The 19,206-nt window shown below is 40.8% G+C and overlaps 1 protein-coding gene across 3 annotated transcripts in view; it reads left to right on the plus strand.

The window, feature by feature from the left end:
* The first annotated feature begins 322 nt into the window (after positions 1 to 322).
* Positions 323 to 19,206, plus strand: part of LOC140518693 (speedy protein E4-like) — a 32,075-nt gene continuing 13,191 nt past the window's right edge. The window contains exons 1-8 of one of the 3 annotated variants that reach the window (XM_072631034.1): positions 323 to 688; positions 828 to 873; positions 2,455 to 2,643; positions 2,991 to 3,049; positions 3,626 to 3,711; positions 4,902 to 5,070; positions 5,230 to 7,666; positions 8,645 to 8,735. In XM_072631034.1, the coding sequence (XP_072487135.1) occupies positions 494 to 688; positions 828 to 873; positions 2,455 to 2,643; positions 2,991 to 3,049; positions 3,626 to 3,711; positions 4,902 to 5,070; positions 5,230 to 5,289 (804 nt within the window). In that variant the 5' untranslated portion in view covers positions 323 to 493 and the 3' untranslated portion in view covers positions 5,290 to 7,666; positions 8,645 to 8,735. The other 2 variants (XM_072631036.1, XM_072631035.1) reach the window with 2 other exon arrangements.

Below are 19,206 nucleotides of genomic sequence, written 5' to 3' on the forward strand. Positions count from 1 at the left end.
AGCCTAAACTCTAAAACCTATGATTATAGGATCACAAATTTAGAGTTAGAAGGAACTTCAGAGATCATGTAGTATAAACTCATTTGTACAGATGAGGGAGCCAAGGCTCAGGGAGGTTAAGTGATGCCCAAGGTCACATAGGTAAAAAGCAACAGAGGTGAAATCTGACTCATTTCACTGCAGAATTCAAGCTCTTTCTTAGCATCTTCTTTATTATTATTGTTATTATCTCACTAGTCTTCCTGCTGAGAAAGACTTATCAGTCAGGTAGGAGGAGAATCAGATGAAAGCAATGTCCTGTAAACCATTTATTGATATGAAGGGCTTAACAGTTTGGGGGAAGCTAAATACATGAAGCTAATGCAGGGATCAAATAAGAAATTGATGCTTCTGTGTTTCCCTGTGCCCCTCACCCCACCCCAGAGAATTCTTCAGTCTGGTGGTTCTATGCATTTTCCTTCAAACTGGCTTGGTTGCCAGGCCCCAATGGCTGATGTCACCAGAGTTCTGTAGCTGCTACTTGGAACCCTGGGGCTCAGTGAGGACTGAGTCTCAGAGCTGTGCAGTTGCATCTCCTTTGAGCTTGGTTACTCTTTTTCCCAGAAAGCTTGGTTCTCTCCTTTTCTCAGAGCAGAGGACACTGATCCAGAGACAAATACATTTCCTTTTGGAAGCAGCCTGGGGAGAGGTTGTAGAGGGGATTAGAGGGAGGGAAGTAGAAGTGAGGGGTGGGTGGGTGGGGGCAGAACTTGTCTGGGAAGACCATGGCCAGGTGTTTGCCCTTCTCATCATCTGTGGGCCAGAGCATCCTTATTGTCTCCCCAAAGCTCTCTCCAGCATTGAAGATCAAAGAAGAAGTCCCAGGACCTTCAGGTGAGGAGGTGGGTGGGAAAGGCAAAGAGGAGAAGACAGGAAGATTGAGGATATGGGTCATGGGAAGAGATAGGGTGTGGGATAGAAAGTAAAGAGGAAGAGAAGGTCAAAGAAGGAAAAGAGCAGCCAATAGGGAGTTAAAAGACTTGGATTCTAAATCTGGTTCTGTATTAGAGAGGTGGGATTACAACTAAGTCCTATGCAGCCCTGTGTCATTGGATAAGTCACATTTCCTCTCTGATTCTCTTTCCTCCCCCACAGACAAGTAGGTATGACAAAATGATTTCTATCCTTTAGCTTTTAAATCCTATAGAGAGGCACAGGGGCTACAGGTTTGGGCATAGTATCATAGGAAGGAGAACCAGGAGAAGTTTCCTCAAAAGTCCGTAGAGGAAAGAGGAACTAATAATGTGAAAAGGGGGCGGGGGGGGGGGGAGAGAGAGATACACACACACACACACACACACACACAGATAGACAAGAGACACACAGAGAATAAACAGAAGGGATGACAGAAAGGCCTTAGAACAAGACTGGAGGTGGGAAAAGGTAGAGGTAAGACTGTGAGGGAGTAGAAGTGGCCACAGGATGAGAGGTGGGTGAAAATGGAAGGATGAGAAGTTTGTGAAGGAATATAGGAAAAGTTGAGGGAAGATAAGAGGCTATAGAACAGGAGATAGGAGGGGTTAGAGGAAGAACAGGAAAGAATAGAAAGAACTGTAGTTCAGGAAATGGGACAGGATGGAGAAAAAGGTGGGAGAGAGGCACATTGAACCACAGGACAGAAGGTGGAAGGGATGGAGGGGAATGGTGGTGGGGGAGGGGAGGTAAATGGAACCAAAAGATAGCAAGTAGAGGGGTTAGAGGAAATGGTAGAAGATGAACAGAGCCCTAGGACAAAATGAATGAGTTGGAGTGGAAGAATCCATAGAACAGGAGGATAAAAGGAAGGGTGGAAGTTAATGAAGAGGGTAGCTAGAAGGAGTTGAAGGAAAGGAATTAGAAAGAATAATAGGATACCGTAAGACAGGATATTGGGGAGGGTGAAGGGAAGGGTTGAAGGGAATGAAAGGGCTGGAACAGGACACTGACACTTCTAGAAGACAGGGACCAAGATGGTAAATAGGCTAGAGATCATGCCATATGAAGAACAGTTGAATGTTTAACTTGGAGGAGATTGAGGGGAGAAATGATATCTGACAGAGAAGAGGAATTAAGATTTTTTTTTCTGCCTGGCCCAAGAAGGCCAAACAAGGAAGAATGGGGAGATGCTGCAGAGAGATTTATTTCAGTTCAATGTAAGGGATAACTTCTTTAATAACTAGAATCCAGAAATGGAATATACTGCCTTAGGAAATGGTGAGTTCTCTATCATAAGAGGTCTTCAAGCAGAGGCATTCTTGTGTGTATGGTATAGAACTGATTCCTCTGCATATATGAGTTGGATTTCAAACATCCTTCCCTTTCTTAGGTTTGATGATTCTGTGAAGTAGAAGATGAGAGAAAGTAGTTAAAGGGGACCAAGAGAAGGGAACCAAAGGGAGACAGTTACCTAATGGCTTCTGGTCTTCTCTCTTCCAGGCACCTGGATACCAACTAGTTCACCTCCCAGAACTCAAGGTCAAAAGAGGAAGCATTCAGACTGCATACCCACAGTAACCCAGGATAGGTGGGCTGTGAAGGGCATGTTTGGTCTCAAAATGCAGCTGAAGAGACGTAGGATGTCCACAGTACGGCCTGAGGATCACAACGCCTTCAATAGGCTGCTAGGTAGGAATGGAGGGAGCTCCTCCCTCCTCCCTACCCCTTCAAATCACCCTCCCTCCCAATTCTCTTCCTTAACAATGAAAAATGTCTAATAAAGGAATAGGAAGCCTCGAGAGATTGGTTATTAGAAGCCTATGTCTGGAAGTGTTCAAGCAGAGGCTGGTAACCTCACAGGGGCTCCAGATGGGTTGTCTTCTTTCCACTTCTCCCCATCTAGTTCTAGTCTTGGGTCCTTCATATGGTCCTTTTTCCAAGAGGGGAACAGAATAGGGGGAACAGCTTCTTCTCTTGGCTCCAGCGGACCACTCTCTATCTCCAACCGAACAACACTACTCTGTCTCCCTCCATAGAGGATCCTGTTGTCCAGAGCTTCTTGGCCTGGGACACAAAACTTCGGGTGTCAGACAAGGTAAGATACTCACCCGTGGCCTGGCCTGGGTTATCCATGTGTAGCAACTTTTTTGAAAAACTCTAATCCTCCCCTTTTCCAAACTGCCTTCTGCCCTGCCAACAAGTCTCTATCCCCATTCCAAATGGAATGGAGATACTGCTTTCCTGGCCCCCATCCAAGAAGGCATTCTGGGTCAAGTTCTGTATTCTTTTTTACCCCTGAGAATTAGAACCTGGGACCCCAAATTGCCACTGTCTAACATGAGCCCTCTGCTTTAGCCCCCTCCCTTCTCTATGTTTGTACTCCCAATCCTTTATCTTATACTTTTTCTGCTCCAGGCCTTGTTTTCTCTAAGATCAAAGGTACATCTACCATTGAGATAGAGACTGCACTCTTGTCCCACAGCCTATTTTTTCCTATCCCTGTTTTGGTAACCTATTTTCCCTAACCTACTGTCTTGCTCTGTCCCCAGCCATGTTGCCAACTTCCCCTATCCAGATTCTGCCTAACTCTGTCTCCTCCTAAGTATATCCCCTCTGTATCTGTCTATCCCCTTCCCTTCCTGACAGTGACTCTCTCTTTTCTATTCATCAGTACCTCCTAGCAATGATTGTAGCCTACTTTGCCCGAGCTGGCCGTCCTGCCTGGCAATACCAACGCCTCCATTTCTTCTTGGCTCTGTGAGTGGTTTGCCATTCCTCTTATCCAACGCCCTTCCTCTCTTATAGAGCAACTATCCTCTGTCTGCTAATGCTTTATGGGATTTGGGGCAAAGCACTTTACCCCTCTGAGCCTTAATTCATCTTATCTGTCAGTCAGTAAGCATTTATTAAATATTTACTATGTGCCAGGCACTGTATTAAGTACTAGAGAAAAAATGAAAGACAAAACTTAAATCTGCAGGCCTGAGTTGTGTCCCAGAATTGCCATGGACTTGCTCTTTCTTGTAAGCTTGGAAAAATCCTTTCCCTTTTCTGGGCCTCAGTGCCCTCGTTTGTCTGATGGGGGTGTGGTAGGATTGAACTAGATAATATCTAAGGATTCTGCTAGCTCTGGCATTCAGTAACTTTTCTGCTGTCAGAACTCAGAATGACCTTCCCAATGCAAAACTCTTCTCTCATTAGCTTTGCCAAACTGATCACACCAGTCAAGCAGGATGGGAGGAGGAAGCAGGCCACAGTTGTATAGTTCTCATCAAAGCAGGATAGAAATGCTAATGTTAGACTCCTGCAGGATTGTAACCAAGATGGTGAAGGGAACTAGAAACCATGGCTTACTGAAGATTGGTTAATGACTCTGGGAATATTTATTCTAGAGAAAGGAAGACTTGGGGCCCTTATCATTGCTTTCAAGATTACTTCTAAGGTCATTTCCAGATGTAAAATACTATGATTCTATTTAAAAAGCAATCATGTAGAAAAGAGATTAGTTTTTTTCCCTTGCTTGGTGCTAGAGGATAGAATTAGAAGCAATGAGGGGGAAATTACAAAAAAAGAGAGGCAGATTTCATCTCCAGTTATAAAAAATTCTGTTAACAATCAATGAATTGTCTTGGGCAGTGGTGAGTTCCCTGTCACTGGATGTCTTTAAATGGAAGCTGACCGACAGTTTGCTAGAGATATTGTAAAAGGTTCTCAATTTTGAATTGGTCACCCTAGGGTGGCCTTGCCCTATTCTGAGATCCTAGGATTCTGTGGGTTTGGGTAGGTGTACAGAGGGTGTGGTAGAGTTGTTCCATTGATGGAACTCCCTGTGACTTCATAGGAAGTAAGGGGAGATAGATTAGAGTCTGGTAAAGATCTAAGAAGACCTCACTAACTGGAACGCTCGGACTAAGGCTGAACTATATCCCTTTCTTGGCCTTCCACAGCTACCTGGCCAATGACATGGAGGAAGATCGCCAAGGGCCAAAGCATGGCATGTTTGCTTTTCTTTTTGGCCAGGACCGCACCCAGCGTGTCAAGTTCCAGTGGCTTCGGGCCCAGCTCTTCCGGGCCATTGGTTGGAAGGCATGGGTTACACGAGAGGAGTGTGAGGAGGTAGGATATATGGGGGCGGAGATATGGAGTCAGGAGTACTAGTTATGGGGAATCTGTGGCTGAGCTTTAGGGCTATGAAAGGGTATAGACCTCAGGATTGCAAGGGCTCACTTTGTCTGCATAGTCACATTTATTTTGTTTTGTTTTATTCCTTTACAGATTCAGGCATATCAGCCTGAACATTGGGTGTGGAAGCGTGACCGTGCCCTCCTTCAGTAGAGCTCTCTAGTATAGAGCCTATGAGTAGTAACTTGAGGCAGGAATAGCAGAGGAGGGTCCTCATCAGAGTGGAGCAGAGATGAGATGAGAAGATGGTCCATTCAGGAGTGTGAAGGAGCTGTCACTCCTTCTGCTACTGCTTAAGAGCTCCTAACCTAGCCAAACTTATAGCAAAACCGTGAGAAAGACCTAGTCAGCCCCAGATTGACCTAGTAAGCCTAGGCAGATCTGACCCGTCATATACAGACATATACGTTTTGAGAAGTCAGATCCAATCAGACTAGAGCTATAACTAAGAATTTTTACGTCCAGGGCAGGGTGGTGTGCGTGTGTGTGCGTGTGTGTGTGTGTGTGTGTAACTTAGCTGGGCTGCAACTGACATAAGGAGGGAGTATGCCCTGCGACAATGTAGATGTCATCCTTTCAATTTTGGCATCCTGGGGGCAAAGCCCAGGTGTCCTGACCTAGATATAACTCGGAGAGTCTCATTCATACACAATCAAACATAGTCCAACTGGCCCAGTCAGATACAGAGTCATAGGTAATATAATAGAAAGACACAGATAGATCAGGTTATACTGACATATACATACAGACATGCATAGAAAGATATAGTCAATCCCAGTTATTCAGATATAATCAGATGTACTCAGTCAGTCTTAGTAAGGTAGACCCAGCCAGAATAAACCCAATTACAAACTGACAAGCAGACATTTTCATACTTAGGAAGCTAGGCAGTCAAATACAGTGGAATAGACCAGAGAGAAACACAAGTAGATCTAGTGATATAGTGATTATCCAGTTGGAGAGGTATATTTAAAGCACACATGATGTAAGAGAGAAGTGAGTTATGTGTTATGTATGAGGTTTAATGGGACATGCTTCAATAATTCAAGGATCTGATTTTGATCATTGTGAGACAGATCCCACCTTGATGCAGATCACAGCTTCTCTTTACCTTAGTAGGTCATTCCATCACCCAACAGTGATGGTGTCAGCCTTTCCATATTTCCCCAGGCTAGTCCTGGAAGGCACACACACACATACACACAGTCTGGGTCTTTCCAGGTTTGTAGCTTTGCCAGATCTCCTCAACCTTGCCAGAGCTTGCATTCCCTTGGCAGTCTTTTTGCCAATTCCCTGTTGCCTCCATGTTATATTGAGGCATTGAGCAGGATTGTTGTTAGGCTTAAATCTCTTTGTGACTGTAACTGTATACATCTGAGCCTACATGCTTTTTGGAGGAGACGATGTAGGCTGTCAGGGATACCAAAACTGACAGGCCTTGGAAGTATAAAGGCCAAACTATTTTAATGAAGGAGAAGAGGAGGGAGGGAAGGAAGGAGCTGGGGAATCTGAAGGGAAGGGGTAGAAAAGGGGGATTGAAAGCGAAAAGAAAGAGTCAAGAGGAAGTAGATGGAAAAAGAACAAGAGAGAAAAGAAAGAGCAGAAAAAGGAAGAGACTAAAGAGAGAGGAGAAAAACGAGAGAGAAGAGGAGGGACCAAAGTTTTGTACTACCTGTCAATATGATCCCATACCCCTTCCAAACTGTGGTGAGTTACTTTATTTTGTTTTTGTTGCGGATAGAGTGTAGGGGTGGGGAACCTATATATACAGGTAGAGGTTTATTACCAAACACTAAAGGTTGGGAAACATTGGCTAGCTAGTTTAGGGGCAGAGGTAGAGTTAAATGTTAGGGAAAGGGATGGTTATAGCGTTAGGGATTGTGACTTCCCCTTAAAGTCAGGCTTCAGGGTCCTCACTATGGTTGAAAGTTATATGTAAGGGTCTTACTTAGAATTAACTCTGGTGGTAAATTCCAAGGGATGGTTCATGTTTAGGGCTTGAGGTAGGGGTTTAGGATTAGGGTAAATTAAGATTTAGGCTAAGAATTATGGTTAAATATTGAGAGATTATGGTTAAGAGTTAAGATTTAGGTTATAGTTAGAATAATGGTTTGGGTATAGATTAGAATTGGAGGAAAGGGATTTTTATAGGTGGGCACAATAGATTAGGATTAGGATTCAATCTCAATTTACGAATTAGTGCAATGATTATAATTTTGACTGAAGGATATGGTTAAAAAACATGGCATGTTTTTCAATCTTTTTCATTCCTAATTTCTTTTCCCTACTATTCTCACTATTAGAAACAGGTGGAACCTCATTCTCAGATACCTGTCTAGCCAGACTAACTTGGTCCCATTTTTCATCAGCAGCCAACCTGGAATCATCATTGATCTTCTGACAAATATGGACCCTCACCACTCCTACCTTGTGACTCCTTTTAGTCACAAAAACCAGCTGGATCCCCCTTCGGGAACTGCCAACTCCTCAGACTTCTGCTGTTTGATTATCTACCTTTTGCACACTTCAGGTAAGAGGTCTATGAGGTACTAGGCTCATTTTATCTACATTGAGAATACTCTGTAACAGTTCCATAAAGAGTCTGGTAAGGAGATAATCAGAGTCCTCAGCACTGGATTTATGTGTGTATACATACATATATACATGTGTATAATAAGATGTATACACATGTATACATACACATACATGTGTATACATCTATATACACACACTTTTAAACACATGTGTGTATGTGTATATGTGCAGCCCTGCTACTTCCACCTAAGGGAAATGGTTGTCCCTGTAGATATTGATGCAGCTGTGAAGCATTGGCAGTTGTTTACAATTGATGACTATATTTTGGAATGTTGTGACAGAGAGGGTACAGGGTTGCAGTCTGCCAACAGCTGCAGATGTTCTAAGTCACTTACAGTTGGACCAGCCTCTAAACTCTGAACTTTTCTGGTCCTCCATTAGGCTTGGAGATTTCCCATGGATAAACCTGAGTAGGAGTTTGGGCAAATTACTGGTAGGAGAATAATAGGAATTTTGGAAGCAAAAAATGCAACAAAAATATCTTACTCAATCTTGATTGACTAAAATAAAAAGAGAGAAGAATGGAAAGAGAGAGAGATGTAGAAAATAAAGTTGAGAAAGTAAGGATAAAGGAGGGAAAGGAGACCAAAAAAAGGAGGAGCAAAAGAAGAGTTTGAAGAAAAAACAAAATAAAGAAATAAAAAGAATGCAAAAAGGGGAAGGGGAGAGGATGAAGCAGGTATAACAAAGGCATAGAGAAGAGAGGAAGAGGGGACAGAAGAAGGGAAAACAAAAGAGAAGAGCAAAAGATAATAGGATTATAGATTAAATGGTGGAAGGTACCCTAGGGACTATCTAGTTTGATCCTTTCTTTTTATAGAGAAAATATCTGAGACCCAGAGAAGACAAGTGGTTTGTCCAAAGTCATACAAATAGTAAATAGCAGATTCACATGTTGGTCCTTTGGCTTCAGATCTGGCACCTTTTCTGGAGGAGACAGAGGGAAAGAGCAAGAGTGGAGGAACACACCAAGGAGAGATGGACAAAAAAGAGTCTGGAAAGAAGTAAGAGTTCTAGTGGGGAAGGTTTTCCTGTCCTTGTTCATCTCAGTCTTTTTCCTTTCCCAGCTTCCTTTTCTCATCATCCTCCCTCAAAAGTGGAGGAAATCAGAAGACACAACCTCAGAGCTGTTTATGGGAAAGGGCCACAAAAAATCTCTCCTGCCCCCCTGAAAAAAGCCAACCTTTTTTCTTTTTTCCTTTCCCATCCTTCTGCCTTTTCTTTCTTTTTACATTCCTGTCCTCTTCCCTTTTGCTCTCTTTTTCAATTTTTTTAACATTTCCTTCCATGACCTTCTCATTGTATTATTTCCTGATTATCTAACACTCTTTATTTCTTCCCTCCATTCTTTCATCCTTGTTCTCGGTCCTGTCACGACATTCCCCCTTCCATTCTCATACCCTCTTATCTTTCATTTCTTTTTCTTATTTCCTTCTTGTTTTTCTTTTGAATTTTTCTTATTTCCTTTGTTTCTTTTCACTCTTATTTTCTTCTAAACTCCTTTTTTCTTCTCCAGTATCTCCCCCTCCTCTTGCTTTATTTATAGAGTCAATATTTTTCTTTTTCTTTTTTTTTTTGTTTTCAGTTCTTTTTTTTTTTTTATTAATTTTTTTATTTTTTTTAATGTTTAACAATCACTGCCATACAATTGCGATTTTATCCCTCCCCACCCACCCCCCACTACCTCCCTCCCTCCCCACGACTGCATACAATTCTGTATAGATTCTACATAAACTTTCCTATTGAGTATATTTTCACTATCGTCATGCTGTGTAGTCAGACTAAGATAAATGAAAGAATCCGTATAACAAATCAGAACATGATACACAAACAGATACACATACACAAACATGATCTGCTACATTATGTGAGTGACTTCCATATTTCTCTCTCTGAGTGTGGAAGGCTTTTTGCCTTGAGGTCCACCATTGGGATTTTTTTTTTTTTTCAGAAGTTCTTGTGTTATTACAAAAATCTAAGTCTACCAGAAAAAACTCTCACACACTGTGGTTGTTGCTGTGCATAAAGTTCTCCTGGTTCTGCTCCTTTCACTCAGCATCAGGTCATATAAGTCCTTCCAGGCCTCTCTGAAGTCTTCTTGTTCATCATTTCTTATGGCACAATAGTACTCCATTACATTCATATACCATAATTTATTCAGCCATTCCCCAATTGATGGACATCCCCTTGACTTCCAGTTTTTGGCAACTACATAGAGTGCTGCTATAAATATTTTTGTACATGTGGGACCCTTTCCCATTTTTATGATCTCTTGGGGATATAGTCCTAGTAGCGATATTGCTGGGTCAAAGGGTATGCACATTTTTGTAGCCCTTTGGGCATAGTTCCAAATTGCTCTCCAGAATGGTTGGATGTGCTCACAGCTCCACCAACAATGAATTAGTGTTCCAACTCTCCCACATCCTCTCCAGCATTTATCATTTTCTTGTTCTGTCATGTTTGCCAATCTTATAGGTGTGATGTGGTACCTCAGAGTTGTTTTGATTTGCATCTCTCTAACCAATAGTGATTTAGAGCATTTTTTCATATGATTATAGATAGCTTTAATTTCTTCCTCTGAAAATTGCCTGTTCATATCCTTTGACCATTTATCAATTGGGGAATGACTTGTATGATTATACATTTGGGTCAGTTCTCTATATATTCTAGAAATGAGGCCTTTATCCCCGAGCTTAGCTGTAAAAATTTTTTCCCAATTTACTACATCCCTCCGGATTTTGGTTGCATTGGGTTTGGTTGTGCAAAAACTTCTCAGTTTAATGTACTCAAAGTTATCCATTTTGCATTTCATAATGCATTCTATCTCTTCTTTAGTAAAGAATTCTTCCCTTCTCCATAGATCTGATAAATACACTATTCCTTGCTTCTCCAGTTTATTCATGGTATCAATCTTTATACCTAAATCATGTACCCATTTGGACTTTATTCTTGTGTACGGTGTCAGGTATGGGTCTATGCCTAATTTCCGCCACACTGTTATCCAGTTTTCCCAGCAATTTTTGTCAAACAATGAGTTCTTATCCCAGAAGCTGGGGTCCTTGGGTTTATCAAACAGAAGGTTGCTATATTCCTTGCCTACTGCATCTTGAGTGCCAAGTCTATTCCACTTGTCTACCTCTCTGTTTCTTAGCCAATACCAAGTGGTTTTGATAATTGCTGCTTTATAGTACAGTTTAAGGTCTGGTAGCGCTAGGCCACCTTCCCAAGCATTTCTTTTCATTAGTCCCTTTGATATTCTGGACCTTTTGTTTTTCCAAATGAATTTTGATATTATTTTATCCAGCTCTAGAAAGTAATTGTCTGATAGTTTAATTGGTATGGCACTAAATAAGTATATTAATTTAGGTAGAATTGTCATTTTTATTATATTAGCACGGCCTACCCATGAGCAACTAATGTTTTTCCACTTACTTAAATCTGACTTTATTTGTGCAAAAAGTGTCTTGTAATTGTGTTCATATAGTCCCTGGGTTTGTTTTGGCAGGTAGACTCCTAAGTATTTTACACTGTCTACCCTAACTTTAAATGGGATTTCTCTTTCTATCTCTTGCTGTTGAACTTTGTTGCTAATATATAGGAATGCAGAGGATTTGTGTGGGTTTATTTTGTACCCTGCAACTTTGCCAAAGTTGTTTATTAATTCAAGTAATTTTTTACTTGAATCTCTGGGATTCTCTAGGTAAATCATCATATCATCTGCAAAGAGTGATAACTTAGTTTCTTCTTTGGCTATTCTAATTCCTTGAATATCTTTATCTTGTCTAATTGCTACAGCTAACATTTCTAGTACCATATTGAATAATAGTGGTGATAATGGACAACCTTGTTTCACCCCTGATCTTATTGGGAATGCATCTAGCTTATCCCCATTGCATATAATGCTTGCTGAAGGTTTTAGATAGATACTGCTTATTATTTTATGGAAAGTTCCCTTTATTCCTACGTTCTCCAATGTTTTTAGTAGGAATGGATGTTGTATTTTGTCAAAAGCTTTTTCTGCATCTATTGAGATAATCATATGGTTTTTGTTAGCTTTGTTGTTGATGTGGTCGATAATGCTAATAGTTTTCCTAATATTGAACCAGCCCTGTAGTCCTGGTATGAATCCTACCTGATCATAATGTATTAATCTCGTGATTAGATGCTGTATTCGTTTTGCTAAAATCTTATTTAAAATTTTTGCATCTATATTCATTAGGGAAATTGGTCTATAATTTTCTTTCTCTGTTTTGTCTCTTCCTGGTTTGGGTATCAAAACCATATTTGTATCATAGAAAGAATTTGGGAGGACTCCTTCTTCCCCAATTTTCAAGAATAGTGTATGTAGTATTGGAATTAACTGTTCTTTAAATGTTTGATAGAATTCACTTGTGAATCCATCTGGCCCTGGAGATTTTTTCCTAGGGAGTTCATTGATGGCTTGTTCAATTTCTTTTTCTGAGATGGGGTTGTTTAAGTATTCAACTTCCTCTTCTGTTAATCTGGGCAATTTGTATTTTTTAAAATATTCATCCATCTCGTTTAGATTATCGAATTTGTGGGCATAAAGTTGGGCAAAGTAGTTTCTAATTATTGTTTTAATTTCCTCCTCATTGGAGGTGAGTTCACCCCTTTCATTTTTAATGTTAGTAATTTGGTTTTCTTCTTTCTTTTTTTTGATCAGATTAACCAAAGGTTTATCAATTTTATTAGTTTTTTCATAAAACCAACTATTGGTTTTATTTATTAATTCAATAGTTTTCTTTATTTCAATTTTATTAATCTCTCCTTTGGTTTTCAGTATTTCTAATTTGGTATTTACTTGGGGATTTTCAATTTGTTCTTTTTCTAGCTTTTTCAACTGCAAGCCTAAGTCATTGATCTCCTCTTTCTCTATTTTATTTATGTAAGCATTCAGAGATATAAAACTTCCCCTAATAACTGCTTTTGCAGTGTCCCATAAGTTTTGGTATGTTGTCTCACTATTGTCATTCTCTTGAATGAAGTTGTTGATTGTTTCTATGATTTCTTCTTTAACCCAATCCTTCTTTAGAATTAGATTATTTAGTTTCCAATTGATTTTTGGTTTCTCTTTCCATGGCCTTTTATTACATGTAATTTTTAATGCATTATGATCTGAAAAGGATGCATTGATTATCTCTACCTTTCTGCACTGGATTGTGAGATTTTTATGTCCTAGTACATGGTCAATTTTTGTAAATGTTCCATGTACCGCTGAGAAAAAGGTATATTCCTTTCTATTCCCATTTAATTTTCTCCAAAGATCTATCATATCTACCTTATCCAGAGTTTTATTTACCTCCTTAACCTCTTTCTTGTTTATTTTAAGGTTGGATTTATCTAGTTCAGAGAGGGGGAGGTTGAGGTCCCCCACTAGTATAGTTTTGCTATCAATTTCTTCCTTCAACTCCCCCAACCTCTCCTCTAAGAATCTGGATGCTATACCACTTGGAGCATACATGTTTAGTAATGATATTGCTTCATTGTCTATGGTGCCTTTTAGCAGGATATAGTTTCCATCCTTATCCCTTTTGATTAGATCTATTTCTGCTTTTGCTTTGTCTGAGATTAGGATTGCTACTCCTGCCTTTCTTACATGAGCTGAAGCACAATATATTCTGCTCCATCCTTTGACCTTTATCCTATGTGTATCCCCCCGTTTCAAATGTGTTTCTTGTAAGCAGCATATTGTTGGATTATGGCTTTTAATCCATTCTGCTATCCGTCTCCGTTTTATGGGAGAGTTCATCCCATTCACATTCACAGTTATGATTACAATCTGTGTATTTCCCTCCACCCTCTTTCCCACCATTTGTGCTTTTAACTCTCCCGTCTCCCTTCCCCTCCTCAATAGTATTCACTTTTCTCCCCCTCCTCCTGCAGCCTTCCCCTCCTTCTTTTAGCCCCCCTCCCTTTTAGTCCCCTTTACTCTTATTGCTTCTTTCCTCCCTTTTAGCCACCCTCCCCTTTCTTCCCCCTTCCCCTCCTACTACCTATAGAGCTAGTTAGGATTATCTGCTTAAGGTTATTGTTCCCTCCTTTGAACAAATCAGATGAGAGTACCTCTCAAACAATGCTCATCTCCCTCCCCTCCTTCCCTCTACTATGGTTTTGTACTTCTTCCTGTGATATAATTTGCCATTTTCTGCTTCCCCCTTTCCACACCTCCTATTACATTCCCTTCTCATACTTAAATCATATTTTTGCCATGACATCATTTACTTTATGCCCGTTCCCTCTACATATATCCCTTTTATCATAATAGCTGCACAGTTCTCAAGATTAACAGGTAGCATCTTCCCTTACAGGGAGGTAAACAGATTGCCCTAATTGAGTTGCAAGTTTTTGTTTTTGTTTTTTCCCCTCTGTTTACCTTTTTATGATTCTCTGGAGACCTGCATTTGAAGATCAAATTGTCTATTGAGTTCTGGTGTTTTGGTCAGGAAGCTCTGGAAATCCCTTATTTCGTTGAATGACTTTCTCCTTGCCTGAAATGTTATGCTGAACTTTGCTGGGTAGTTGATCCTCGGTTGGAGTCCCAACTCCTTTGCCTTACGGAATATTGGGTTCCAATTCTTTCGATCTTTTAATGTAGAAGCTGCAAGGTCCTGTGTGATCCTGACTGTGTGACCTTGATATTTAAATTGTTTCTTTCTGGCTGCTTGTAGTATTTTCTCCTTCACTTGATAGCTCTTCAATTTGGCAACTATATTTCCTGGGGTTTTGAGTTTGGGATCCCTTTCCGGTGGGGAACGGTGGATTCTTTCGATGACTATTTTGCCCTCTGAGTCTAGTACTTCTGGGCAGTTTTCCTTGATGATTTCCTGGAAGATATTGTCCAGACTCTTTTCTTCATCATGGGTTTCTGGCAGGCCAATAATTCTTAGATTTTCTCTCCTGGATCTATTTTCCAGGTCAGTTGTTTTTCCAATTAAATATTTTAGATTTTCTTCCATCTTTTCATTCTTTAGATTTTGTTTGACTGACTCTTGTTGCCTCATTGAGTCATTAGTTTCTACTTGCCCAATTCTAATCTTGATCGTATTGTTTTCTTCAGTTAGCTTTCGCATCTCCTTTTCCATCTGGCCAATTTTTCCCTTTAAGGAGCTATTTTCTCCATTTAATTTTTGTACTTCTTTTTCCATTCGACCAGTTTTCCCAGTTAGGTTTTGGGTTTCCTTTTCCATCTGATCAATTTTCCCTATTAGGTTTTGAGTTTCCTTTTCCGTTTGATTAACTCTTCCTTTTAGGGAATTATTCTCTCCAGTTAATTTTTGAACTTCCTTTTCCATTTCTTCAATTTTCTTTTTCAGATTGATGTTCTCATCAGTGAATTCTTTTTTTATGGTTTTAAAATCATTGGCCAGTTTTTCTTTTATATCCTTCTTCAGACGTTCCAGGTAATCTAGTTGTGCTTGCGAGAAATTCATAGTCCCATCTGAGGTTTCAGATGGAAGTACAGTCTCAGCTCTGACCTCTTTGGTGTTTGTGTTTTGGTCCTTATCCCCATAGAAAGATTCTATGGTTTTTTCACTTTTCGTCTGCTTTTTCCGATTCATGATGTTGGCTGAGTGTTGTAGCTTTTGGTTCTTTCAGTCAGAAGATACAGATCTTTTAAGTTGAGTTGATGTTTGTCTAGGCTAAAAGCAGGCTTTTTTTTGTTGTTGTTGTTTCCCAGATCAACCCTGGGTTTAGCTTGATAGGTGTGTGGGAGGTGTGGTCTGGTCTCAGGATATCTCCTCAGCTGGCCTGAGGCAAAGGCAAGGTCCGGGGGATGGTGATCCCAGCTTCCCTATTGTCTTCCCTTTTCCCCTGGAGGGCTGGGGCACGCCTAGAGGCTAATGCGTGTTCCCGCCCCTCCTGGGGCTCGTCTCCCGGGCTGCGGCTTGCTTGGGTCTCAGTGCGAATTTTTCTCTGCCCTGGGTCGTCTGTCCCTCCAGATAGCCTCCACCACGGTAGGAAGAATCCCCCTTTGCCACCTCTCCAGCCTCTGGTGTTACGAGACCACTCGCCCCTTTCTGCTGCTCCCACTGATCCAGGATCAATCTGGGGAAGAATTTTATGGTTCCCTCACGGTCATCGGGGGGGAGGGGAGAGCACTTACTGATCACTCTGGCATCCCAGCTTCTGGATGTTCAAGTAGTGACCCACTGAAGTCCCGTCTTTAGGCTGAAGATTTCAAAGGCTGTTGCGCTGATATCGTTGGCTCGGCCTGGCTTATCTCCTGCTCCGCTGGTCTCGCCCGCCACTCTCGGGCCCCTCGGGTCGCCTCCGCCCTGCCGCGCCGACCTCGCTGCGCTGTGCGCCGGGCTCTTACCCCCGCGGAACAGATCCCTCCCGTGGACCTTCCAGTCCAGCCTGGGCTCCGAATCTGTCAAAGTCCGTCTCCCACTGTATTCTACACCTCCAAAGTCTGGTCAGACTCTCCCCCCAGAAATATCCAAAGGAGTTTTTCCAGGAGCTTAGGTGAGTCGTTGCTTTCACTCCGCCATCTTGGCTCCGCCCCAGAGTCAATATTTTTCAAAGACCCACCATCACCTTCACTTTTCCAGAATTTATGTGAAATTCTACCATTTTTATGTGCCCCATATCTCTCCAGCCAACAAAACATATACAGATCTTAACATCATGTAAAATTTAGTACTCTTGATATGGATCGCATAATGAAAAAAAATTTGAGAAACACCAACTTAAAGAGATAAAGTGTGTTGTTCAAAGTTCATTCAATACTAAGACTTTAGAGTTCAAGGACAGGATTTTCTGTATAAGACAGGGGCTAAAATTCCTGGTTTAACATTAGGGATGAGAGTTCCTGTGATAGGTTAGGTTTCAGTGTTATTAACAGAGGTAAGGAAGACAAAGGTTACAGAATGGCTGATAGTCAAGTCATGTTCCAGGTTAAGATTAGAGATGTAATCAGAAAGTATGCCTCTTTAGGCTTAAGAGTCAAGTTTAATATCATGACTAAGTTTAGAAGGTAGAGTTTAGAATTCAAGATTGTCAATTTTAAAATAAGTAATGGTCAATGTCATAAATGATTGTGTGTGTGTGTGGGGGGGGAGGAGGAGCAGGGGAGGCCCTTCTTTTCGCAATTTCCCATTCTTATATCCTAATTATCTTTCCTGCATATCTAACCTCTACATCCCAGGAAAGGAATGGATTATCAAAAGGAGACTAATAATAGCAGTTGAGATGGGGGAGAAGAAAGGACTTTATAAAGAGATGCCCAAAGGAGAGTCTCATTTTCTGACCTGGGCATTGGAACCAAAAGTTGGAAGGGGTTAACTTGGAAAGATGGTAATGGAAATCATGGAGGGAAAGGGCCTATGGAGATAGTCCAGGAGTCAATCTCAATACAAACAAACTGTAAAATGTAGATTTTCCAAGATAGTGCCTGATCTCCCAGGGCATCTAGGAAAGCTTGAAGTGGGGGACAGCATAGAATTGTTGCAGTTTCATGATGTGTTGTGGGGGTCATCTTGAAAGAATTCAGACTCACATTATCTTTAATCTAAGCAAAGGCATCATTGAGAGTGATGCCTCTCATGAAGTGGGCTGGGTTCCAAGAGGAACCAGCAACTTATCAGAGGAAGACAGGCAATTTAATAGAGTAATGATGCTGATTACCAACAGAAATTATGAGTATTAAAAAGGTAGTAGGGGTTTGTCAAGGTATTAGGTAATAGGGGAGGGGTCACAGCCGTGGTGGAACTGCAAATGCGATTACCCACAATGTATACAGAAAAAAACCCATTTGGGCAACATGTATGTATGATGATATTATAATAAGCCCGTCTATGTCATAAGTTCACCTAAAGGACAGATTTTGCTATTATTGTGCAGGTACCTACTTAGGGAAAGTCCTTTCTTTTGTATTGGGGTCTACATCCTGCTCAAACATCCTAGTAGTGCTGCTTTCTGTTTGGTTGGCTATGTGTTCCTGTCTGAGATGAGATGGATGTGGTTGTGATTGAGTACATGGACATGCCTACTGTTTCTGTGAGAAATATGAGGAATGGGTCTAAGGCCCATGGCTAGCTAGAGGCAGCGGATGGGATTGCATTACATGGACATTCCTGCTGTTGTAGTGGGGCATGAATTCATGGACATGCCTGCTGTTTTAATGAGTCAGTGAGACATATGTGAGGAAGTTAGGATATTGAGTCAGGGGACAGTGGCTAGGTAGGGGCAGTGGGTCTGTTGTTAAGTGAGACCCTATGGGGGCCTGTGATATAGTTAAAATCAAATTATGTGATTAAATTAAGACATGCCTGCTGTTCAGTGAAGCCCATAAAGAAGTTAGAATATTCGGGCTGGTGGCAGTTTTATTAAGATTCCATCAGAATCAGGCTAAGAACATGAAAGGGACTTCAGTACAACAAAGAATGAGACAAACCAGCTCAGAGTGTGAAAAAGGCCATGAATGGAGAGTTGCCATTTAGACGCAAGAAAAAAAAAATGAATTGGAAATGAGGAAAAAGTTCTTTCCATTTAGAAGATTTAAAGGAAGGGGTCTCGTGAAAAGAAGGGGCTGTTTGGTGTGAATTTGGTGGATTGGATGAGGCAATTACTGAAATAAGCGTATGGATCTTTGAGTAGGAGAAGCTGATTGAAATATTGAGAAAGGAAGAAAGAAAGGGAAAAAGAAAGACAAAAGGATATAGAATAGAAGAGAAAGAGGAAAGGTAAAGGAGAAAAAGAGAAGGTGAAGTCAGATGAAAGGGATGAGAGCTGAAAATAAGGAGACAAGAAAGAGCCAGAGGGAAAGACATGATAGGGAAAGGACAGGAGAAAGGAGAAGAGAACTATAAGGAAACTGGGAAAGCAAGGAATAGATTTATGGAGAGTGGAAGAGTTAATGACCAAACAGGAGACAGAGAACATTATGAAATACAAAATGGATAATTTTGATTACATTAAATTGAAAATTTTTTCACCAATGAAGCCAATGCAACCAAGATTAGGAGGAAAGCAGAAAACTGGAAAAAGATTTTTATAACCATTGTTTCTGATAAAGGCCTCATTTCTAAAATATATAGAGAACTGAGTTAAATTTATAAGAATACGAGTCATTCTCCAATTGATAAGTGGTCAAAGGATAGGAACAGGTAGTTTTCAGATGAAGAAATTATATCTATTTATAGTTATATGAAAAAATGCTCTAAATCACATTGATTAGAAAATGCAAATCAAAACAGCTCTGAAGTACCACATCACACCTATCAAACTGGCTAACATAACAAAACAGGAAAGTTATAAATGCTGGAGAAGATGTTGGCAAATTGGAACACTAATGCATTCTTGGTGGAGTTGAGAATGGATCCAACTATTCTGGACAGCAATTTGGAACTATGCCCAAAGGGCTATAAAATTGTGCATATCCTTTGACCTAGCAATATCACTTCTAGAGCTGTTTTCCAAAGAGATCATAAAAATGGGAAAAAGACCCACATG

The sequence above is a fragment of the Notamacropus eugenii genome, chromosome 1, assembly GCF_028372415.1.
Source record: "Notamacropus eugenii isolate mMacEug1 chromosome 1, mMacEug1.pri_v2, whole genome shotgun sequence".
Classification (NCBI taxonomy): Eukaryota; Metazoa; Chordata; class Mammalia; order Diprotodontia; family Macropodidae; genus Notamacropus; species Notamacropus eugenii.